The 26,651-nt window shown below is 43.0% G+C and overlaps 1 protein-coding gene across 1 annotated transcript in view; it reads right to left on the reverse strand.

The window, feature by feature from the left end:
- Window positions 1-26,651, reverse strand: part of LOC145415399 (UDP-glucosyltransferase 2-like) — a 212,483-nt gene that overhangs the window by 121,424 nt on the left and 64,408 nt on the right. The window contains exon 2 of the mRNA XM_080284683.1: window positions 19,508-20,129. Coding sequence (XP_080140809.1) covers window positions 19,508-20,129 — 622 coding nt within the window. The remainder of the gene's footprint in view (window positions 1-19,507; window positions 20,130-26,651) is intronic.

Raw genomic sequence — 26,651 nt, forward strand, 5'->3', positions numbered from 1 at the left:
TCAGCATACTTGGGAGTAAACTTCATCTTCCTCTCCACGTTGCGTTTGCTTTTCGACGAGAAGTCAGCTGTGTACTGCATGGGTTTGTCTCGGGATCTCTTGATATCAAAGTAGATCGGGCCAGGTTGAATTCACGAAGGATGCGTGAGGAAGACCATCCCGCATCCACCTTGTCCAATATCTCCCTCTTCTTCTCCAGAGTCAAAATCACTCTCTTTCTCTTCTCAGGTGGCGGGTCCATCATCACACACACTAATAAGAGGTACGAGAGCAGCAGGAGAGCCTGCAGCAGGTAAGGCACCACCACAAAAGCGAGCACAGGGGCGGCCATGACGACGAGCGTGCACACACAACGAGAGATGGACAGCAAGTGGGGAGGATGCAAGGACGCTCTAGCAGATGGCGGCTGAATGAAGCACCAAAACACAGCTGGCCCGCACCGCGCACGCCAAGTTAAAGTTATGGGTGGGAAATAGTCGTTTTTTTCCCAAATTTTTTGCGGTTTTTGGCCCATTTTGGGAATACTGGATCCCGGGACCAAAGTATCCGATAAGTGGGGATGTCCAGAAAGTGGGCATCTGGATAGTACGGGGAATACTGTATTGGCCCACTATGTGGAAGTATATAGAAGTGCACTGAGATGCATGTTTATCATGTGCTCGTCATAAAGGAACAACCAGTCAACCTACTCCAATATTGCAATACCTTCTGTAGTACCGTCAAGGCCTTGGCAAACTGTCTCCCTCTATTTTCTGACGCTGCCCCGTACAGAATCTGGCTTCATCTGTTAGTAGTAGTCGATCATTTCTCCAGATTCGTCATCTTGGTTCCATTGCGTGATAAATCTGCTAATGCAGTGGTCCATGCTTTTGTTAATTCCTTCACTTACCCTTTTACAACCCCAGAAGTCATTCTAACTGATATCGGGTCAGAGTTCAACAATTCATTGCTGGAAGAAAGTTGTCTTCGATACGGAATTAGGAAATGCAATATAGTTGCCCATCATTCAGCCTCAAATGGCCTAGTAGAGTACCAAGATACTGGAAAGTCTGCATCACATAGTGGGAAATCGGAATTCCACTTGGGACGAGTGGATTCCGCAGGTAGCTGCATCAATTAATTCGTCCATCAATGAATCAGTTGGTGAAACACCATTCTTTGTCATCTATGACTTTGACAAAAGACTACCTTATTCCTTACTGCAATCCGAACCTGATCAGATCTGCAATCACGATGACTATGTCAGGGTTCACCTATCAGATTATCAGAATATTCATAAGTATGTTAAGGATAATCTGGCCCTCACAAATTCAGAAATGGTAGGTAAACAACACGCTGCTGCTTCCAATGTTACCATTTAAGTAGGTGATTTAGTTTTTGCTCTAGATCATGAGCAAGATTGGGTCCTTTCTGTGTCATATCTCGTAAGGGCAATAAATTCGAAATTAAAGATCTTCTAAAGCAGAGACCACATGGATGCATGCTGATGATCTCAAACGTGCGTCGAGGTGCATAGTATTGGAGAAGCCACTCGGAGAGGCCTCATCTTCTTCTCAACAAGGAAATGCTTCTTCTTCAAGTCGTTCTTCAGACACTTCTGTTAGCAAGACGACACCTTCCCCTACTGTTAAAAACTATCATGGAAAACTCCATTCTGCCACCAAGTCTCTTCCATAACATTATCATCTCACACTCTCGCCATAATCCTCTTCATTAGCATCACCTCTAACATCAACTTATTTTATAGGAAAGATGTTGTGGGTCTACGTGCTGGTAATGCTGACTCTGGTCGGGTCTGGATTGGGTGAGGACGATGGTGTCGTATGGCCCGGGGCCTTGGTTGGCACAGGAGGCGAGGTAATGGTGGTGAAAGATGTACTTTGCATTACGACCGAGAGATGCTGGCTGCCACGGCCATTACCCTGCTTGATTTCACACTCCAGCTAGAAGAGTTACAGGCCCTTCTATCGGCTATCAAGGAATAACATCCTAAGGATGCGTTTTGGTACCCACCCTACCTACCCATATGCTGGAAAATGGATTTCATAAGGCTTCAGTTCTCTCATCTCCAAGACTCTTTCCCTAACCAAACACCCATAGGTCATTCACGAGTAAAACATGGACTTTTTGATCTTGGAGGAGAAATTATGAATGGATTATTTGGTGTAGCGACCAGCTGTGACCTTTCTGGATTGAAAACTGACCTCGTTGAGTTAGCCAATGCCCTAGAATCTCAAAACAGAGCGATTAATGTGTAACATTCTGTGCTACAAAAGATCTGTGTATTGTAGAACATCGTTCAAACTATGTGAGGTAGTTAAATGAAATGTGTCTGTGTCGGGTATTGTGCCACTGTTTGAGTGGTTGACATGATTAACTATTGAATGCTCAGAGGGTGTATCCACTATTGAATACTTAGAGGGTGTATCATTACAGTAGATGTTAGAGAATTTGGCTGTTCAAGTAGTGGTGTATCTACCTCTTTACTCTTGGTTAATGGTGGGGTCATGTGAAACTGAAAAACCGAGTTTATTTGGGAGAGTACTGGACGTGGGTATTCCATGCTAGATACTGGGAACCCATTAATGTCTATACTACCACAAGCAGGTAATAGGGCAATTGCTTGTTGTGCCATTGTCGGGAAGCCAGTAAGAGTATCCGCTGGATATCTGAGATCGTTGGTTACATGAAATTCAGCGGTAAGATGTGTTAAGGTTTTATCAGGTAAGAGTATCCCCTGGATATCTGAGATCGTTGGTTACATGAAATTCAGTGGTAAATTGTGTTAAGGCTTTATCAAGTTATGCCTCTAAAGTAACTCTTCCCTTGACTTGAAACTCTGAGCCATCCATGCAGCAAATGGGAATGTCAGGTGGTTTGAGGAGCCCAACCCTTTTACTTAATCCCCTAATACTGTTTAGATGGGTATCAGAGACCAAATTTACCATAGATCCTGTGTCCATGAAAAAGGAACTTTGTACCCCTTCGCTCCATCCTAGAATAACTAAGCCTAAAGAAGTTTTAAGCCCTACCTGCCAAATGGGGAGATGATCCTCCGTTATCTCACTTTCTGGTATGGGCGTATCTTTCATTGTTATGTTAAATTCTTCCAATATGGGCGCTCCTCTTCCCCCGACTGGCGGGTCTTAAGATTACGACACTCGTCAGTAGAGTGAGTTGTACTGTTTTTGTGATATTTGCAATCTGTAGGGCTATTTCCTACTGGTGATCAGTTAGCCAATTCATAAATCTTAGGTAACCCAGCAAATCTCCAAAATTGTCTAGTGTAAGCATAAACTGGCCATTAACTTCGGTTACCCATTGAGTGTCACGCAACAATTGGTGCATCTCAGAACTCGTTGCTTTCATCGCAGTGACTGCCTCAATTACCCTTGCATCTTTTAATGGTATTTTCATATCCTCTTCCCTTTGTTTGAGGAGATTAGTTAAACCAATGAACGATGTGGCATTGGAATGTTGACAACAGAGCTTAATTAACTGTTGCCAGCATGCATCGAATTTATGAGTCTTCGAAGTGCCCCACACAAATTGCGGCGCCTATTAGTGATCTGCCTTGGTGTAATTGGCCCATAACATAAGAGACTTTCAGGGGTTCAGTTGTGATTTGCCGATTGCAAATCTCTGCTTCGACCTCTCTGAGGAAGTAGATTGAGATTGTACTATCCTATCCCTTGAATTTGGGGCAGTTAGTATCGTCCAAATATATGGACTGCGGAGGGGGGCCTGATTCGTCATCGTAGGAAGAGTATGAGGTTTCGAAAGTGTGGAAGTAGTCACCGTAGTAAGTTGAGGTAGTGTATGAGAAGAGACTGTTGTAGTGGCAGTGGTGTGTGTCGGGGTTGGTGGTGGCGAATTTGTAGTAGAAGGTAAGGACAGAGGCTTTGGTGAAGGTTGTGGGAATGCTAGAGAATCAGTTGGGGGGGAAGATGATAGGGTATCTGGTGTATATTTATCTGGATCCACAACAGCAGTGGTAGGGTTTGTATAGGTGGCAGTAGGTGTGGTAGGAGTAGTAGTAGTAGTAGTAGTAGTAGTACTGGTGGTGGAGGTAACAGCTGAGGTAGCCAGAGGAGTTGCTTGATTCTTGTTATATGATTTTCCACTACGAAGATACGTTATACCATCATCACATATATTACCATCATTTTCACTGTCAGATTCGACTGGGGAGAGATCTACCCTTCTAAAAAAAAAAATCATTAATAGAGGAGGAAAGAAAATGAATAAATAAATAAATGAACGAATGAATGAATGAAAATACTTATAGCATATGAAGAAATATGGTTTATATACAATGAATATGAATGGTAATGAATGTGTTATACACAGCAAAACGTGAAGGTAACTGGGAAAAAATGGAATGAAGTAGAAGTGAGTGAACGAAAAATAAGGGATGAAGAATGCTGAAATGAAGTAGATTCCACGCCATCTCTGTAGAAAGGAATGGATTAGTTTGACGAGATAAGAAAATGCATGAAGATGCACATAAATATATATATATATATATATATATATATATATATATATATATATATATATATATATATATATATATATATATATATATATATATATATTTACCTATTCCCAGACGCCTCAATCCCGTTTGGGATGGCCACAAACAAATCGCCTCCAAGTCGCCCTGTCCCCCGCCATTTCACTGCCCTGCTCCCAACTCACACCGCCCTCTCTCATATACCTCTCCACCCCATCCCTCCATCTCATCCTCGGCCTCCCCCTCCCTCTTCCCCCCTCCACCTCACTCACATACACTCTCTTCGTCAGTCTCTCACCCTCCATCCTCTCCACATGGCCAAACCACCTCAGTGTGTTCCTCATAACGTTTCCTATCACATCCACATCCACACCACAACGCTCCTTTATATCCTCATTCGTCAGCCTGTCTCTCCACGTGACTCCACAGGCTTCTCTTAAATAACTCATTTCCACTGCTCTCACTCTTGACTTGTGTCCTTCCAACAATGTCCACGCTTCACTTCCGTACGTTAGAGTTGGTATCACAATACTGTCATGTAGTAACTTTTTCACTTCCATGCTCACTTCCCTGTTTCTTATCACTGCTTACAAATAACATATATATATATATATATATATATATATATATATATATATATATATATATATTCACAAATAAACCGGAGGTAAGAATGTGGTTCAATCGAAGGCAGGGCGTAGAGTGGGGCAATGGAGAGTGTGACAGCACTCCTGGTAACTCCCTTCTCCCATGGAAGGCGTTGATAGGGCAGAGCAGACCGTGACGTAACCGGGAGGCACTCAGGCATCAGGTGGGGCGAGAAGCTGATAGGAAAGAAAGAGTGTGACATAGCCCTCTGTGAGTGGCCACACTTCCTCCTTCGTGACGTCAGGGGAGGTTGGTAGGGGTGCAGTGACGCTGTGTTAGGCGGCGGTTGGGGCTACACACTGTAGTGGGGGCTGGGGAGGTTGGTTGAGGTTATGAGGGCAAATTCACTAAGCCCGCACAATGTGGTGACATAACATTGGGTTGTATAGGACTGGCAGTTCAGTCAGGTAGTACGGTTAGTGGTGGTGGCTCACTGTGGTTGTGGTGGTGTGGTGGTATGTGGGGGTTGGTGTGGGTTATATAATCCCGTAACAGGACCACGGCAGGGCCACACCAATACTGCAAAGAGGCTGGAGGCTGGGGTCAGGAACAGGCTATTGTCATGGCAAGTGCAGGGCTGTGGGAAAGGGGGCAATAACCCAGAAAGTGCCTGCATAAGACGTGAAATGACGTTTATCCCACTGCTGCCACCAAGTGTTAAGCCCTCATTCATCACTTGTAGGTGAATCCAAAGTCTGGGTTGATTTTACAGTTATATATTTGTACACTTGAATACAGATCCAACCTCCACCACGCCAGTCCTGTAACCGAGGGAGAGGAGCCAGAGTGCTCCTCTTGAAAAGACTCTGTCAGCAGAATTTGAAGTAGGCCAGACCTTAGGTAAGGGATTTAGGTCATGTGCACCCTACTTAGAGCACTTACAGGCTATTGGTAGAACATACTTACAACATACTTACATACTACTGTATTACAAATGGATACAACCTGAAGCTGAACCCCAAGAACTGCTACTTGTTTCAGAAGGAAGAGAAGTACCTGGGACACACTGTAGGCAAGGGCGGTGTCTGTACTGATCCAGAGAAAGTGGCAGCTGTGAAAAACTGTCTGGTTCCAACCTGTGTGAAGGAGCTACGGAGTATCCTGGGTTTGTGTACCTACTACTGGTGTTTTGTCAAGGATTTTGAAACAATAGCTCCACCTCTGCACAAGTTATTGGGGAAGAGGCAGAAGTTTGTGTGGACAGCAGTGACTCAGAAGGCCTTCGATGAAACCAAGCAGGCGATGACAAAATCTCCAGTGCTGCCATACCCAGACGAGAGTCACCCATTTATCTTGGACTGTGACGGTAGTGACCACGATATTGGTGGAGTCCTGCTGCAAAAGAAGGATGATAAGGAGTATTCCATCTTCTGCCCCTCTCCCGGTGACGACTCGAGCTGCCTGGAACCACTGTCTGACTCTCTTCTTCTTCATTTCTGCAACATTCGTGGCCTTTCCACTAACTTTTGCTCTGTTGAGCACCACCTCTCCTTTTCTAAATCTCACACCTTATTTTTCTAACTGAGACTCAGCTGTCTAAGGCAACTGACAGCAAACCCTTTTCTGTATCCTCCTACTTTCTTTATACTCATTTCAAAGCCAATGGTGGATGTTGCATATATATATATATATATATATATATATATATATATATATATATATATATATATATATATATATATACTGTATATATATATATATATATATATATATATATATATATATATATATATATATATATATATATATATATATATATATATGCAACGACCTATCTTGTTCTAGTGTTCCTAAACTCGATTCTTCTGAATTCTCTACACTATGGCTTCGGCTTTCCTGTCATTCTCTGACTAAATCTGCGCTGTTTACTTATCTCCTAATTCTACTATCAAAAATTCTTTGACTATCTTACTTCTATGATAGAACGCATTCTATCGATTTCTCCTTTCTCTGAAATCTCCATTCTAGGAGATTTCAGTGTTCACCACCACCTTTGGTTCTCCTCTCCTTTCACTGATCCACCTGGTAAACTAGCCTACACCTTTTCTATCCTTAATGACCTAGAGCAGCTTGTACAGCACCCCACCCATATCCCTGACTGCCTTGGAGAGAGCTCGAACATACTTGACCTCTTCCTTACTACTAATTCTTCTACTTTGTTAATCTTTTCTCTCCGTTGGGCTCCTCCGATCACAACCTTATCACCTTAACCTGTCCTATCGCTCCAGTACGGCCTGTGGATCCTCCAAAGAAACGTCGTCTGTGGCACATTGGAGCTGCAGATTGGGAGGCCCTCAGGCAGTACTTCTTTGATTTTCCCTGGAATGATTATTGCTTCCATGGCAGGGAGCCATCTGAGTGTGCCTTGCAATTACGGAGGTTATTCTCTCGGGCATGGAAGCATAAATTCCTTTCTCATATCCTCTGACTAATGCAAGAAACCCTTGGTTTAATCACGCTTGTTCTAATGCTGTCCACAACAAGGAGAGGGCCTATTAAAGGTACTGGAGCCAACCCACCCCTGAATCACATCTTTTATACGTTTCTGCCCGGAATCGTGCCAAGTCTGTTCTTCACACTGATGAAAATAATTTCATCCATACTAAATGCTCTCATCTCTCCAAATCGAATTCTTCCCGCTCCTCCTGGCACCTTGCCAAAAACCTTTCTAACAACTTTACCTCATCATCCATCCCTCCTCTTTTCTACTCTGACATCTCTGTAGCTATTTCTTCTACTGATAAAGCTGATCTCTTCACTCAGACTTTCTCCTCCAATTCCACCTTAGACGATTTCGGTGCTGTTCCTCCATCACTTCCTCCCCCTGACTTCCTCATGGCTGGCATTAAAATTTCTTCAGCTGATGTATTTTCTGTTGTTGCTGGCCTCAATACTAATAAGGCATATGGACCTGATGGAGTCCCCCCTGTTGTTCTCAAGAACTGTGCTTCTGTGCTTACACCCTGCCTAGGCAAGCTCTTTTGCCTTTGTCTATCAACTTGTACCATTCCTTCTTGCTGGAACTTTGCTTTCATTCAGGCAGTCCCAAAGAAGGGTGACCATTCCCAATCCTCTAACTATCGTCCAATTGCTTTAACATCCTGTATCTCAAAAGTTTTCGAGTCAATTCTTAATAGAAAAATTTTAAAGCATCATTCCTGTCACAACCTCCTTTTTGATCGTCAGTATGGGTTCCGTCAGGGACGCTCCACTGGAGATCTTCTCACCTACTTTTCAGGCTCCTGGTGATCCTCCTTTCGGGACTTCAGCAAAAGCTTTGCCATTGCACTTGACATCTCTAAGGCTTTCGATCGAGTCTGGCATAAATCTCTATATTCCAAACTGCCCTCTTATGGTTTCTATCCTTCTATCTGTGCTTTCATCTCTAGCTTCATTTCTGGTCGTTCTGTAGCCGCTGTTGTAGACACCTATCATTCTTCTCCTAGATCTATCAACAGTGGTGTTCCTCCTGGCTCTGTCCTATCACCAACTCTCTTCCATTTATTCATCAATGACATTCTAAGCTGTACATCTACCCCTATCCATTCTTATGCTGATGATTTCACCCTTCACCTTTCCATTCGGTTCCTGCAACGTCCATCTCAGCAGTTACTTCAACAAACAAGGGATGAGGCTATGGCACACCTAATGTTTGACTTGGCTCATATCTTTGACTAGGGTAAAAATAATCTTGTTGTTTTTAATGCATCAAAGACTCAGTTTTTACACCTATCAACCCGACAAAATCTTCCACAGGTATACCCACTAATGTTTAATAATATTCAGCTTAATCCTGCATCATCGTTGAAAATGCTTGGGGTTTCATTTACTCAGGACTTATGTTAGAAAGATCATATTACATCTCTTGTAAAAACTGCTTCCAAGAGATTAGGTTTGCTAAGCCGACTCCATTCCTTCTTTACCCCCGCACAATTGTTGACTCTATACAGGGGTTTCATCCGCCCCTGTGTGGAGTACAACTCTTATGTTTGGGGAGGCTCCCCACATACAGCTCTTCTCAATTGAGTGGGCTCAAAGGCTTTTCGTCTCATTAACTCTCCTCTTACTGACTCCCTTCAACCTCTGTCTCTTCGTCGCACTGTTGCATCTTTATCTCTTTTCTATCGCTACTTCAATGGTCACTGCTCCTCTGAACTGTCTGCATGCATTCCTCCACCTCTATGATGGGCGCGTAGCACCCATCTAGCAGCAAACTCTCATCCCTTTTCTGTCCAGCTCTCTAATGCAAGAGTTAACCGTTACTCCCGGTCCTTCATTTATGCAACAGGTCAACTCTGGAACTGTCTCCCTCTGTCTGTATTTCCTGCTTCCTATGATCTCCAATCTTTTAAAAGCAATGTGTCCAGGCATCTCGAAATAATTGGATCTTGAATTTGGCTCTCTCTTGTATTTGGTTTTTCTCTTGGAAGGAACAATTGCAGGCTCACGGCCTTTGGTTCCTTCTTCCTCGCATAAAAAAAAATGTGGTGGCGTATTACAGCAGCAAGCTCAGTGCACTGGAGCCTAACTACTGTGTGACCCGTAAGGATTCTTTGCAGTGATGAAGGGCCTTGATTTCTTCCATCCCTACTTGTATGTGTCCTACTTCATCATCAGGACAGACCATACAGCATTCAAGTGTCTCAAGAAGTTAAAGAATCCACAAGGACTGGCATGCTGACTCGAAAAGCTAGACCAACACACCTATGAGGTTCATCACCATCCTGGGCAGGTACATGGCAATGCTCACAGCCTAGGTCGTTGGTCTTGTGACCCAGAATTCCAATAGTTTAGTAAAAATGAAAATCATAGCAAGAAATGCAGCCATACTGTGGTGACAGGGCCAGAGTCAGCTAAAGAAGACCTGAAGAGAATGCAAATGAAGGATGCAGATTTACAATCAGTGCTAGAGAGGCTGCAGTGGGATACAGTGTGACCATCTTGGGAAGAAGTTTCCAGATTCAGCCTTGTGACTAAGAGCTACTGGAGTCAATGGGACCTTCGTTTGAACAACAGACTACTGGAGCATCAGTGGGAGACACCCGATGGCCTCAGCAAGTATGGGAAACTGGTGATTCTGAAGAAAATGAGGTCTGGGGTCTTATATGAGTCTCATAACTAGATCAATAGCGGACACCTGGGAGTGAAGAAAACTCTGAGTCAGCTGTGACAGAGGTTGTGCTAGACTGACATGGGGAAGGATGTTGAAGAGTGGTGTTAGGCCTGTGACGTATGCTGTGCCAAGAAGCGACCCAAGAGGAGTGGATGCACCATTCTACACCTGTACCAACTGGGTGCAGTGATGGAAAGAGTTGCGGTAGACATTGCTGGGCCTCTGCCACTCACTGCAAGAGAAATCCAGTATATATATGTGTCACCATGGACTACTTCACAAAGTGGCCAGAAGCCTATGTCATCCCCGATCAAGAGGCTGCAACTATTGCTGATATGTTGGTTGACCAGTTTTTCTGCCATTTTGGGATGCCACAAGAGCTATATTCAGACCAGGGTAGAAGCTTCGAGTCTGCTGTGTTCTGTGAGTACTGCAAGTTACTGGGAATTAAGAAGACCAGAACGACCCCACTAAGGCCACAGTCAGATAGGATGGTGGAGAAAATCAGCTGGACTCCGGGACAAGAACTGGCCAAGTACTATGCAGAGAGACAAACAGAATGGGACCAGAAATTACCTGCATTGCTGATGGCATATCGGTCTGCGTCCCAAAAGTCTATGGTTACACCCCTCCGAAACTGATGCTGGGCCATGAGTTACATTTACCCGTTGACTTGTTAATGGGGAGACCACCTGGTGAAGAGCTGCCTAAAGACACCTCCATCTGTGCGATCTTCACGAAAGGCTGGCTGAGATACATCATCAAGTGTGAGATGGTCTAATGTTTTCAGGCAAAGTGACTGTAAGTATGATGCCAAGGCAAGTGAGGCGAGCTTCAAGGATGGTGACAGAGTTTGGTCGTACAATCCTCAGCGGAAGACAAGACAGTAACTGAAGCTGTAGAGCCTGTGGTACGGGCTTTACACTGTATTGGACCGCCTATCAGACGTAACGTACCTGATTTGGGACGGTAGGAAGTCTCTCCCAAAGGTGGTACACGTGAATCATCTATGGCAGTACCATAGGCAAGACAGTACAGCTGGGACGTCTCCACAGAACATGCTCTACCACAGCCGAGGATATGTAGAGGACCAAGGAGCTGAAGTGCAAGAGGATGATGACAGTTTCCAAAGAGACGTAGTGCAGCAGGAAGAGGACCAAGATATTTCAGGAGGAGTGGACTGTGTGGAGGAACAGGTACGTCGTTGGAATCGACATAGGAGAAGACCTGATAAGTTGAAGGAATATTTTGTGTATAATTAAATGTTTTGTTTGGATTAACCCCTTAAGACCGGAATTGTTTCAGGCAGGGTACCTCCCACAACAGCAATTCGCGGGTGTTTTGGCGACTTTCACCAAGGGCAAATTGACTGTGTTCTGGCAAATGAGGAAGAATTTACACACCTGACAAAGCAATCCGTACCCCCGTAGGCCTAATGGTTACCGCACAATCGCGCGTCAAAGTTCAAAAAAGTTTATGATAGTTACCCCTCGAAAACAACCGAAAACATGAAAATTTTGGTAACTACCTATTTTTCTTATTGAAACAAGTCATTTCAAATTCTTTTGTCACACCAACCATGAAAACAGGTGTATGTAGGTATGGGGAGATTACTAGACTGTGGGGAGATAAAGTAGGCTGTGGAGAGTAGGCCTATAGGTACAGGGGTTGGAAATGACTAGCTTTTCGCATGAAAAGACAGCACTTCATTGCGTTCTGTAACATCTACCATGAAAACAGGTGTGTATGTAGGTGTGGGGAGATAATTAGTGCGGGGAGTAGACCTACAAGGCCTTGGTGGTACTTGGGGAGAAAAATTTTGGCAACAACCAAATTCTCTTGTGGAAACCCTCCATTTCATTGGGATTTGTCATACTAGCCATAAAAACAGGTGTGTATGTAGGTGTGGGGAGATAAAACAGGTGTGGGGAGTAGCCCTACAAGGCCTCAGAGTCATTCCAAACTAGCACCGACACATATAAATGTTTATAACCATCAAGGACATCAAAATAAAGTTCAATAATGCTTTAAATGCATGCATAAGAAAGGAAAAAAAGGCAATAATTTGTTTCCAATTTCTCTTTTTACTGTTCCATCTTCTCGTTACACATTTATCACACCATTACAATTATCACATTATCATTACACTTCATCACACTTATCATTACAGTTTCGGCAACAACCAAATTCTCTTGTGGAAACACTCCATTTCATTAGTATTTATCACACCAGCCATGAAAACAGGTGTGTTTGTATGTGTGGGGAGATGAAACAGGTGCGGGGATTAGCCCTACAAGGCCTCATAGTCTTTCCAAAACTAACACAGACAGACACTACTCAGAGATGCTAATCTGGGCAGGTAGGGAGAATGAAAAAAAAAAAAAAAAAGTAAGATGCGTTGTATGTAGTACAACATACAGCATTCTCCAACTACGTAGCCTACGTACAGAAACTGGTAGGTACGAAGTGAGAAATGAACAAAGTGAGGTGTGAAAATGTGGGAAGAAGTAGAAATAATATGAAACAGGTATGTGCATCAGGCCTGATAATCGGGGGCCTGTTGGGGGTTGGAAGGGTAGTGAGGGACAAGGAGGGAGAGATGGGGTGGGGTTCGGGGGGGGGGGATGAGGCTAGCAGGGAGGGAGGAGGGGCAAGAGAGGGTGGGAAGGGACGCAGGTTGTTGTGGGAATAGATGCAGTTGTGTGGAGGAGTGGGAGAGTGATGGTGGACAAGGAGGGCGTGAGGGAGTGCAGTAGAAGGTGGCATGGAGGCGCCCGATGGGGGGGTGCCCCCCCACCGCCCGGGTTGGTCTGATCACCCCCTCACGCCATATCAAAGGTGAGTTCTCGTTGGCCTGAAGCCATGTACAGTCGTGGCCATAAATAATCACCTACCCGCCAGTACCCCGTGCCTCAGGCTGCCTCATTTATGCGCGGCAAGTCACAGTGGAGTAAGAGGGGCTGAGAGGGAGGGGCCAGAGAGAGAAGGGAAGGTGGGGGGGGGACGAGTGAAGGTGTGGGGATGGACTGAGGGAGGGAGGGAGGGTGAGTAGAGAAGGGAGAATGAATGCGAGGTGGTGGTCATATTATTTGTCTATTTTCTTTCATTCAGGGCATGATATATGTGAATTAATATTTGGTAGGTAATGATGCACTTCATCTTATTACCGGCGTTAGATAACACGTTTTAGACAGGTGGTGATATCAAGGGCTGGCTCGTGTGGGAAATATACTAACGTGGCAGATCAAATATATATTAGTGCTGAGCCAGATATTTCTGTTTATCACTATATTTTGACTTCGGACGCAGGTTGGAATCTGGATGGCTTTGACTTCTTTGATGTTTAAGAAACATCCTTTACCCTTACATGTAATTAATTTTGAAACTAAATATCATGTGCAACCTGTGACATGGCTGTGTCCACAGTAAATATGATCATCCTCTTCGTATACACTCCCTCTATACAGCCACCATCATGTCAACTATTTTATGGCATCTCTATATGAAAAGGCTGTTTAAAATAATTGTACACAAAAGGTAAATAAATTTGATGTCTGTGCACATGGGTGGATATAATAACGATAGCTCTCATAAAATGTTAGAAAGAAAATGAAACAAAATCCTACTGAGACTCCCAAAATATATCTATGGCAATGTTTACCGGCACTGGTAAAGCCAAAGCAACCAGGAAGGGAAGGTGGGTGGGGGGATGAGTGATGGTGCGAGGGTGGAGCGAAGGAGGGGAGGTAGGGAAGGATGGGATGGGAGAACGAAATGCGAAGTGGTGGTCACATTATTTGTCTGTTATTAATATTCGGTAGATAATGCTGCATGACATCTTGTATAACGGAGTCAGATAATAATTTTTAGATAGGTTGTCATATCAAGAGCTGGCTCGTGAGAGAAATATACTGACGTGACAGATCACACATCAGTGCGTAGGCATCGAGACTGGCCCAGATTGTCAACGCCTGGGGGCCAAAGAACGAGAGGACACTGGCCCGCCTCCTTCAGCACACCAAGAACGAGTGGAAGCTGTTCAGACGAAACCAGCAAACCATCGACAACATTGTTTCCTCGGTGCCGCGAAGATTGCAAGAAGTTATTGAGGTAGGAGACCACTGGACTACTTACTCAGGCTTTCCTGGTTGCTTTGGCTTTACCAGTGTCGGTAAACATTGCCATAGATATATTTTGGGAGTCTCAGTAGGATTTTGTTTCATTTTCTTTCTAACATTTTATGAGAGCTATCGTTATTATATCCACCCATGTGCACAGACATCAAATTTATTTACCTTTTGTGTACAGTTATTTTAAACAGCCTTTTCATATAGAGATGCCATAAAATAGTTGACATGATGGTGGCTGTATAGAAGGAGTGTATACGAAGAGGATGAACATATTTACTGTGGACACAGCCATGTCACAGGTTGCACATGATATTTAGTTTCAAAATTAATTACATGTAAGGGTAAAGGACGTTCCTTAAACATCAAGGAAGTCAAAGCCATCCAGATTCCAACCTGCGTCCGAAGTCAAAATATAGTGATAAACAGAAATATCTGGCTCAGCACTAATATATATTTGATCTGCCACGTTAGTATATTTCCCACACGAGCCAGCCCTTGATATCACCACCTATCTAAAGCTTTTTATCTGACGCCGGTAATAAGATGAAGTGCATCATTACCTACCGAATATTAATTCACATATATCATGCCCTGAATGAAAGAAAATAGACAAATAATATGACCACCACCTCGCATTCATTCTCTCACCCTCCCTCCCCTCCCTCAGTCCACCCCCACACCGTCACTCGTCCCCCCCTCCCCCACCTTCCCATCTCTCTCTGGCCTTCCCTCTCAGCCCCTCTTGCGCCACTTTGACTTGACGCGCATAAATGAGGCAGCTTGAGGCACGGGGTGCTGGCGGATAGGTGATTATTTATGACCACGACTGTACGTTATAATCGTGGTGGAGCAAGAGCTCCACAGTTTTTTACACGCCGCGTTCAACTGATACGATTATACATTTCGGCATAAAACTCAAATCGCATCAATTTATGTGATTAGGACTTACGGGGTTAAGGATTATGTTTATATATATTGTGCAGTTCTGTCAGGACAAGGGACTAGAGAGAGGGTAGTGTTGAGAAGCAGAATTTACTGGAAGTCTCTCAGTTTTATCTTGTATTTTTACTGTTACGTGTCAGAGTTACCAGGTAGCCTGCAATTTGTGAATGGAGGTATTTTGTAAGTTATTCATAAAATTGCATGCACTTTTTCTATATAATGTTTTACTTACGTGACTTAAATTATGTAATTTTATTTCAGTTTGTATGCCAAATAATTTAGAGAGTTGAGTAGTGTAACAAAACTCTGGGAAATATGGATGTCTCGGAGATGGTAACTGTTATGACTTGCTAGCTTGAGAATGCACAAGAACTTAGGAAATGTAGATCACTCTAGAATATGGCAAGTTTATATAAGGATGAGGAAGAGACTAAAGCATTTTCAATTAGTTTTCAGTTCAATTTGAGAGTAGTTTAGTGTCAGTTCATTTTCAGTGCAGTCGAGATTGATTAGCTCTGGTACTTGTGAAAACAGTGCAGTATAGTTGGCAAGCATTGTCATTATTTGGAAAATAAAGGCACAGAACATAAGAAGCCAATTTTTACTTACGACACATCAGCTGGTATTGATGCACACCGAAAATCTGTCTTTAGGAAGAACAACTCAATGGACAACGTCCTCTCTGAACTGTACTGATCCTGTTGGAGCCTGTGGCTATGTGGAACTGGGGTGTAACTATATATATATATATATATATATATATATATATATATATATATATATATATATATATATATATATATAATATATATATATATATATATATATAATATATATATATATATATAATATATATATATATATATATATATATATATATATATATATATATATATATATATATATATATATATATATATATATATATATATATAAACAAATCACTTAGTTAAAAAACTTCCAAATCAGCATTTTCAGTTAAGCAGGATTTATTGATTTTTTCTAAAAGAAAGATATTACAGATTACAGATTAAAGCTAAAGTTTGTGCATTTGCACTGGAAGAGTTTATAAACTCATGTTGTCTAGTGTAACAGAAAAGGGTAAAAATCTGTCATACCTCCATACAAATGAAACTAGTTTTGCCTCATCGGGCAATAAGGTAGTTAATTATAATTATTATAAGCGAGTGGAAGACAAGGAAAGGCAGAAAGGTCTAGCTGCAACCTCCGGTAGGGTATCCAAACCAAGAATAATTTCATTGTTGTGGCATCCTTATTGATGCTACATCATCACCATAGCATTTGGAAACAAAGTACTGTATTGCAGTCACTTTCCTTAACTCGTCTTCAAAACTAGAGCATCAGTATGTGCAATCCTGGGAAGCAAGTACACGAGGAACCTGGGGTTATACTGAGCGCCACGTGTTGAGTTATACATTACCTTTCGAAATCGAGAAATGTATCAAAGTGTTAACTTCTAATATATCAGTGCCTCATGTTATTCATTTTAAATAATTCTTAGCCTGATACACTGTATTGTATATATTTGTTATGCCGTGATGAAAGCACAGAGTTTTTACCTTGTATTCACTAAGCTTTCATTGAACGTATGGCAATGAAGAGTAATAAAGCAATGTGAAACTCTGCCACTACATCTTGGGGCGACTGTACAATTAGGCTTATTCAGATTATTTTGATCTGCTCTGGATTATTCATTTCTTGTTACGCAATTTCGGTTTGATTTACGTCGAATCTGAACTTTCACACTCATTCACCCTCAGTCATGTTATTTCATGCCAGGTCAGGATCTTCCCACGTCAGATATTTCAACTGAGGTCCGTGGAAGTGCATTTGTGTCTTTTAAATCCATTCAGGATATTCACTTTCACTTCAGCATCCCAAGGCCAGTTCTGTGGTTGTGGGGCTTTGCACGGTCGTTCTACCCATAATCCTCCTTTTCGAGGGCGTTGACAGTTGAGAATAGTATATATTTTTGGTTTGTTTTTCTGCCTGGGTCCAGGTTGGTTGTTCATCCCGGCAAGTTCTTCGACTAGGCACTTTGGCGCTACCAAGAAAAGTCAAACCTCCCCATGGCCTGGCTGATGTGAGGGGGTCCCTGCAATTCATTCTGTTCTCTTCCACATGATCCTGTGGGAATAACAACAATAATAACAACAAAATTAGGCAGTTATGTTGCCTTTCAGGGCCATTCAGATCCTGTTGGGGCCTTACATAGCCTTTACATCCAGTATGGCCCTATCAGAACAGTACGGGTTCAGTCGTATCCACACAAGTCAGATTCGATCCATTTTAGCAGCTCCCCTTAATTTCAGCCAAGTTCAGACCCGAGGTGTTCAGTTATTGATGATTTTAGGTAATATTGGTCCTTAGGTCACTTCAGTTCTATGAAGTTCACTTAGGTAAAAAAGAAGGGATTCAATTTATGCTAATCTAAATGTGAAACAAAACATTAGCTTAGTGAGTGAAAGAAATGGGTGAAGTGGTTCCAGGGATAATGTATGACACTGCAGGTCCCTCGGTTGGATGTGTGGAAATGTTTGGGCGACACGAGGCCGTTCTTAGATTACACTGCAGAGTGGGGTGAGGAAAAAAGAAGGAACATGAGGAAAAAGGAAAAGAATAAGTAGGGTGGGGAAAAAGAAGATATTGCAGCTAGTACTGGCTAACCTGGTGAAAAGTGGCGAATATGGGCACTGGGGAAAACCTAGTAATTGAGGCAACCATTGCTATGATATTCACCGCATCAGATGAAATAGCTGTGGGAAGTAGAGAGGAGGAAAGTGGATTGGACTGGGATGGTGAGCGTAAGGATAACCCGGAGGGAGTTTAGGTGGTGGAAATGGATATCGTTAAGATTCATTCCTAAAGTAATGGCTGTATAAGGCAGGAAGGAGCGGTTTGGGTGTCTGGGATGGAAAAAGATGATAATTGGTCGCATGGCAGGCCATGGAGATTACACTCGGCAATGATGCGTGATGAATACGATGAAGTTTTATGTTAGGAACCGCTTTTTCTCAAAATAGCGTATAAAAGAGAGGAATGGAGAGAATCAACTTGTGGTGAGTGTAACAGAGTGGGTGATATGTGTCAAGGATGTAATGAGATAGGTTGGAGCCAAGTAAGAGGTCCTGCGCAGATAGACCTTGTAAGCTAGCTACTTTTCGGAATGGCAAAGATATAGTTCAGAACCTTCTCCATGATTAAGAAGACGAAGAAAGAAAAGAAAAAGAACATCAGGGATTAAAAGCTAAGAACACTTTACTCTCATCTACCTGTCGTCCTAGAATGAGTGTGATAAGTAGACAAAACACTATTGATGTGCCACACACGGAAATGGACCGAGAAGGAAGAATTGGTTAGGAGAACCCCAAGCCAATGACACTGCATGTCATTTTCGTTCTTTATTCTATGTGACACAAATATTTCTGATGGAAAGTTAGTATCATACTTAAGTTTAAACAACACTGTAGTTTCATCAGCTCTCTCTTGAAAAGGAGGATAGTAGACTTGAGGTTCACTGCAGATACGTGCAGCAGTGACTTGTTATTCCTGGCATGTTTTAGGGAAAATCTATCTATCTATCTATTGCCGGACGCCTCAATCCCGTTCGGGGTGGCCACAAACAAATCGCCTCCAAGTCGCCCTGTCCCCCGCCATTTCACTGCCTCGCTTCCAACTCACATCCCCCTCTCTCATATACCTCTCCACCCCATCCCTCCATCTCATCCTCGGCCTCCCCCTCCCCCTCCCTCTTCCCCTCTCCACCTCACTCACATACACTCTCTTCGTCAGTCTTTCACCCTCCATCCTCTCCACATGGCCAAACCACCTCAGTGTATTCCTCCTAACGCTTCCTATCACATCCACATCCACACCACAACGCTCCTTTTTATCCTCATTCGTCAGCCTGTCTCTCCACGTGACTCCACAGGCTCCTCTTAAATAACTCATTTCCACTGCTCTCACTCTTGACTTGTGTCCTTCCAGCAACGTCCAAGCTTCACTTCCATACGTTAGAGTTGGTATCACAATACTGCCATGTAGTAACTTTAGGGAAAATAACTTGTATATATTGATGACAAATTCATAAATTATGTTATGATATACCAAAAGAAATAAATTATCATCAGATCTTACCTTCGGCAGTGGCTGAGGTTGCTTGGCATTAATAGTGCCAATCTCGACCTGGGTAGGTAGCAGTGGCACCGGCCCGTCTAAGCTGAAGTGACCGTTGATCAGGGTGAGGGAGCTGTTAAAGTATAGGTCCTCCAGTGGAGGCATATCAGGGAAAAATTCCTCCAGAAGACTTTGCATACGGGGCAGGGAAATATACTTGTAAATGGCAAAGTTGAGTATCTCACTTGGCAGGTTGACAGCTCTCTCTAAGAAAGTCATGTGGTTGGTGAAAGGCTGAAGAATGGAAGGAATAACGGACAAAGGAAGCCAGTTCCCTTGCATCGTTAGATGACTATATTCCACACCTGGAGTGCAGATATTGATGAAAGCACCATCATAACCCCAAAGAAAGGGGACAGCAATTTCATTAAAATAGCCAATAGTAATTATGGCATGATAAATTTTTCGTTCCTCCCAGAGTTTTTTGATAGCCTCAGAAGACCACATTGTTCTCCCAATGGACTCCTGCATATCCATTCCCACAGAGTAAGTACGCATTATGCTCTCTGCGACATCAAAAATGTTGGTATCATCAATTATACTGCTGTCATCTCCCGTGCCCACTTCCCTCTCCCTCTCGTGCCTGTGGGAGAAAACCACTATAATATCATCATGTTCATATATAACAGTAATAACAAAATGCATTGAAAAAACACCTGAACATTGCACAAATCATAACTGGTCAAGTGAGCGAAGCAAGTAAGAACACTTTGATAGTAGGGTGTGGGTGCTTATTCTTGAAATAGCACTAAAACTGTTATTTTGAACATTTTTAAAGCTACAGCACGTCAATGGAAGACATACAAAAAGTAACAGCTGCTATAACGTTTCTCAATTCTGCATCGTATTGCAAAAAAATAGATTAATTAATAAAGCCAATACGTACTGCCTTGAGCACCATACAGCAACAAAACCATGTTTGTCAGAGACTATTAAAGCTGCAGCAGATGTACTAAAATCACAGCTAAGCTTATTGTTCCTGTAATTTAATTTGAATGTACTGTACAACAGATGCTACATAGCTGCTGTCATGTCTACATAGCCTATGTGTAGTGTGAAGCTGGTGTGCTTCATGATCTCAATATTTCACTGATTGCATGCTGAGGAGTTGATGATAGAAGAACGGCATGGATGCTGATTTGTGCTGACATCACATATCAGTGCCACAACGCCACCTGTATCTCCCGCTCAGTGCCCTGCCGAACATCACAATGTAGGGAGCACACCATCAACTCTTGAACCAACTACCAATAAATGAGGGTAACAAGACTTCTACGTTTTTAATAACACAGAACCTGTCATCGGCTGGAAGTAGAGACACATACTGGTGGCAGCAGAGGCATCCCAACAATCTTGAAAATGTGTAGCATAACTCCAGCTTAAGTTCATACACCTCCCGCTTCATCTGCTGCCTCTTTCAACATTCGTGGAACCGTAATCAGTGTTCTGCACCCTGGCTGTTATCTGCAGCCAACTGCCTGTAAATATCCTAGTTTCTCCAGGGTAATACTTTAGCTATGAAGTTAATATGTCCAAATACTGGTGTTAGTACCCAATCGAGGTCTGAACGTATGGCAACATTTTACGCACTATCCAATTAGAACCCTTGTTCCCTGCCTCTGGCTAGCTAAAATAGAGAGCCGAAGTGATGACAACGCTGTACCATGACAGCCGCCATGCTGGTTCAATACAGACATCCGACAAGGGGCTTCTACAATGTCGTCTCTTGTTTCTTCAAGGAGGAAGGCAGTGAATATTTAAGTGGGAAAACCTCTACAAATGTGTTCATTTATCAACCTTCAACCTTCACTTTCTCTAGTGGCGTAAAATTAGATAAAATTACGGCTAGCAGCTTCAAAGAAAAGTGTGGAATGTGTCAGGTTTGGCTGCATTCTTTTTCGTAATAAACACCTTTATCTTATAGTAATGTGAAATATATCATTGCTGGCAGAAATAAAGTTCCTCTATGTAGCCATTTTTGTGTGCGTGTCTGACTCGCAAAGTTTAATTGCAGTAGTGCGACAGAGATGGACTCGTCTTCATTTCCCTAATATAAGTCTGTTCAGGTGGCGGATGTGCTACTACAGGCAGATATGAGAAGGATGGTGATAAAACAATGCACGAAAGTCAGTCATGCTTGTAGGGGCACAAGTAGGTAATTCTATAACACTGCCTGAGATATGTCGAATGAATGGTTTACCCTACAATTCCACCGTGTGTTCAGTGCTGAAGAATGGTGTATCATTTTTGTACCTGAGTAAACACTACCAACACTCCTTTAAAGCTTAAGAGTGAGACAAAGTTAGGGGATTTCCGTATGTACCCAACGGCCATAGTGGTATGCCGAGATTTGCCCATTTTTGTGTCTGCATGACATCTGTTCAGTGACTCATGCAGCTAGTAATTTAGCGATTGCCTGTGCAAATGTTTCTGTAGACACTGCACAACTTTTGAAACAAGGTGACTATCCAGAACACACGTGTGAGACTCAGTTGCTTGATGTTATCTCAGAATAATTAGAGACGTTGTAGCCTTGCCTGGTAAACAAATGGGCAAAACTAATCTTGCTAAACAGTCCACTGCATGAACCCGACCTTCAACTCGGGTATGTGCCTTCATACACATGGCCACCTTGCCAACATGCTGTAACTGACAAATTAATTAATGAGACACTTGATAATGACATCAACCAAAAATCAGATAGTCCGTGGAATAGTCCTCTATTTCCCATTCCAAGAAAGGGGGGTGAACTGAGTCTGGTTGTGGAGTATCATAGAGTAAATGTGGTAACCATGCTGGATCATTTCCAGTCCCGGTTTTAACAGAAGTATAAGAGTCTTTGGAGGAGGACAACTGCGTCTTATCTCTTGATTTACTTGTGGTTCTTGGGAAGTGGAGATGGAAGAGACTTTATGTCCAATCAAGGTATTTAGCTCTCTGATAGGACATTATCTTGTAAAGAGACTGTCCTTCAGGTTGAGATATGCACCGTCAGTCTTTATAAGGTCAATCCTTAGACTGTAACGGTCCTTGCAGGACGTTCTGCTGGAAATTTTGTATATTTTAGGCTCAGTTATTCCCGGCTAAGGCTTGATTAGGCATGATGAGTGGATCACATGGATCCCCCCCAGCCTGCCTGAACGTTTAACATCACTCAGTCACCCACTGGCCACCACAGAGGCACATTACGCAGGTTCTGCCAACTACCCCCCGTTTTCCCTCATCCAACTGGGCAGGTAGCAAGTCAAGCCGCCTACCAGTCGCCAGTACCACCAACCCAGTGACAGGTCCGACAGTGGTTCCGCAGGGGAAGAGGTGGCTTTGATGAGAGAAAAAGGACTAAAATTGGAGCACATTACACTGCCTTCCCCCTCCCTGCCATGCATCTCCCCAGTCTACCCTGCCTCTCCTTGCCCTACCCTGCTCTCCTTCCTCTGCCCTGCCTTTTCCTACCCTTCCTTTCGTCTTTCTACTCTGCCCAGACTTTCCCTACACTATGCTGCCTGTCCTTACCCTACCCTTCCTTTCGTTCCATTACCCTGTCTCTCCTTGCCCTACATTGTCTCTCCTTGTCCTACCGTTCCTCTCCTTGCCCTACCCCACCTTTCCCTCCCAAACTTCTCTCTTCCAATCTCCCTACCCTGCCTTGGCTTCCCAACACGACTCTGCCTCTCTTTACACAACCCTTCCTCTCCTGGCACTACCTTGCTGTCTTCGTCTTACCCTGCCTCTTGCTACTTAAGCCCTGCCTCTCTCTACCCTACTTTCTCTTTTCCCGTCTTTTCATGCCTTTCTCTACCCTGTCCTGACTTTCCCTACAAAACCCTGACTGTCTTAACCCTACCTCCTCTCCTTGCACTACCCTGCCTCCCCTTCCCCTAGCGTGCTTCTTACCCTGCGGTCCCTCTTCCTATCTCTCTCTACCCTACCCTGATTCTCCCTACACATCCCTGCCTCATTTTTCATTGCCTTACCCTGCCTGTCCATACCTTCCACTGTCTCTCATATCCCTACCTTGCCTTCCCTCTTCCTATCTCCCTTCCTCTCCTTACCCTACACGGCCTTTCCTTTCCCTACCCTGCCCTCACTTTTCCTACCCTCCCTCTCCTTTCCCTACTCTGCCTCTCCGTAATCTACCCTGTCTCTCTCGAATCTACCCTGCCTCTCCTTACTCCGCCTTCCCTCTTCCTATCTTTTCATGCCTCTCCCTACATTGCCCCTCACTTGTTCTATATTACCCTGTCTCTCTTTTCCTTATCTCTCACTACCCCGCCTTCCTCCTCTCCCTCCCTATTAGAAAATGCATAAGTAATAATAAGTGTTGGAAAAATAAATGACTAAGTGACTAATGTCGGAGAAGTCAAACGCTACATTTCTTTCCTTCATGTGGCAGCTCTGCGAAACTGTTACTTCAGTACTTTGTATGTGACTCTGAAATAATAACTGATATTTTTAATGAAAAAATGCAAAAAAAAAATATATATATATAGTATAGGGAAAACGTTGTGATGTCACCTCATCTACTATTACGCTCACGTAGCATGATTTTGCTCTTAAAGATGATGCCCATACCTCAGTGCAGTGCAACAAGTTGCTTTGTAACTGAAAATTAGTAAATATCTTGTTTTTTAGTCTTATAAGGCACGGAAGTTGCCTCTTAATCTTCGATCTACAAGTGGCATGGTGACCACTTTCAATGCTACTTCACATCTACCTGGGTGACTCGGGCTCGCTGACAGCTTAATACACCTCCAGTCTACGCTCCCTCCGATTCTGGACAACCTATGGAACTCAAGTTTGTTTAAACAGTTAATGGAATGAAGGAATTTTTGTGACTAAAATTTAAACGTGCTTGGTTAAGACTAAGTGTATCCAAATAGCTAATAAATCACCCAAATTTTCCGGGTTTTTGCCACACCAGCGACGTGGGAAAGGGGAAAAAAAAAAAAAAAAAAAAAAAAAGGCCGTAACCAAAGGGTTAAATCACACAGCTTTCCATGACATGACTGGACCTTGGCTTTTTGCCCATTTTGAGTACATCAGCGTCGTAATTTATAGTGTGTCAGAACAAAAGGAAAAACTTACATGGGCTTTCAAGAGACAGATCTGCTAGTCTTACAGTTAAGATGGCTAAATGTCATTTTCTTAAGAAACAACTTAAAATCCTCGGTCAAGTGGTTGATGTGCATGGTATTCATACCTCAGATGAAAACATCCAGGCAATGAAGAACTTTCCTACTCTCACTAATGTGAATGGTGTCCATAGCCTTTTAGACCTTTCATGATAGGTAGCTGCTTCATTAAATGTTATACCCAAATTTCGTCACTTCTAACGAAATAGATAAAGAATGATGTGCCTTTTATGTGTTCCGAGGACTAAATTATAGTTCTTAATGCCCTTATTTTTTTTCTTTACACAATGTTTTTATCATTAAATTAGAATTCCCATCACACACACCATCGGGTCCTTCAAATTCTACGTAGTTTTCTTTGCATAAGCTGCTATAATATGACGAAGGGGCATGCGAAGGGGTGCTGTGAGACTCCCCGCGAATTCCAGTACTACGCTGGGGTAATCCTCTCCCATTCACCGGGGAACGCTCTCCCTTTCGTGCGTTAAGACTACCAGAAGATGCGGGTAGGGCAAGGTGAACGCCTGCCCACAGTTTAAGACTACAGCCGTTAGCCCCCACCCCCTGATTTAGTGTGACAGAGTAAGGGAAGATGGTGTGTAGATTTTCTTTGAATCAGTTAATATTTAGTCTGTGCTGAATGGACTTGAAGTTGACTAATTTTTATAATTTTTAGTCGTTATTACTTATTGCGGATAAATGGTGCATTGTATGAGAATGGTGTATGTATACAGTACTGTATGGGATCTTCCCAGGGATCATGATAGTGGATACTGAACAACCTGTGATACATGCAAAACACTGGGTATGGGTTTAAAGGGATCCACTCATGAACTGCTCACAACCAGATCTTTTGAACTGTGCCAAGATACAAGTTGGAATATGCATATGTTTTATTTGTTCGACATAAAATATGAAAATGGAGGACTTGATGTACATTTACATTTTCTTCATGGAGGCTGTAAGAAACCCCTAAGCGCTAAGTGTCGGTTAGGACCAACGCCAAACGGGTAGCTGGTAAACGCGGTGTGTCAGTAGGACCTGCAAATGCAATCCTGCCACACGTTGAATTGGCCACCATTTGATCTTGTCACTGAATGGTAGGGATAGAGTCCCTCCACCCCACTCATGCACTCGTCAGCCTTCTCCTTGACTTAGCCAGATGTAGTGCAATGTTATATGAATTCGTGTGTCTGATTCTGTTCCTGCCTCACACGGACCCCTTGTCTCATCCACCCCTGCCAAGCCTCCGCCCATGGATAGCTGATGTGCAAGTGATGTGTTTGTTTGTTTGTATTTTATAAGCGATAATGAAAGTTTAAAGCAGATAAGTGAAGCTGAGTTTGTAAACATATTGTAACCCTAGCAAGAATGAAAGAAAACCTAAGTCACATCCATAGAAATTGTTGTGGGTTGAACTTCAGTATTTGTTTGGCAATATTTTTTTAAAATTATAAACTGTAAATGTGATACAAGTACAAATGGAAAAATTGATAAAGTGTCATCACAAGTTGGGGCCACAAGCACACACACATAGACACCTGCTTCAAGTGCCAAAGGTTACTCATCTTCTTCAACTTCATTCTCATTGATGCGACCACCTGCAGACCTAGGGATGCTTTTATGCACAAGAATAACTAGTGAGTAATATGGTTTTAAATTTGTTACCCTAACTGCTCTACTTTTGCAGTTATAAAGGTTTGAAAAAAGGCTATTTTGGGAAATATGCCTGTAAGGAGAGGGAGATGGGCCAAAATAAGCTCAGCAATTAGGGGCTAAAGTTTACGAGTGTTGATGCTGTATGTTTCCTTGGTGCCAGTTCATATTTCATCCTTCAAGTGATGGCACTTATCTTTCTACTATTTCTACTTTTTGTATTCTCAAGTCCAATGGTTCATGATGAGTACAAGCTGTAACATGTGCATTGTATATCCTCAAGAGATGACTCGGATCCAAGCTCCCGTCCAACAGTG

This window comes from Coenobita brevimanus, chromosome 102 (genome assembly GCF_032717465.1).
Source record: "Coenobita brevimanus isolate Jiangsu-jjx chromosome 102, ASM3271746v2, whole genome shotgun sequence".
Taxonomy (NCBI): Eukaryota; Metazoa; Arthropoda; class Malacostraca; order Decapoda; family Coenobitidae; genus Coenobita; species Coenobita brevimanus.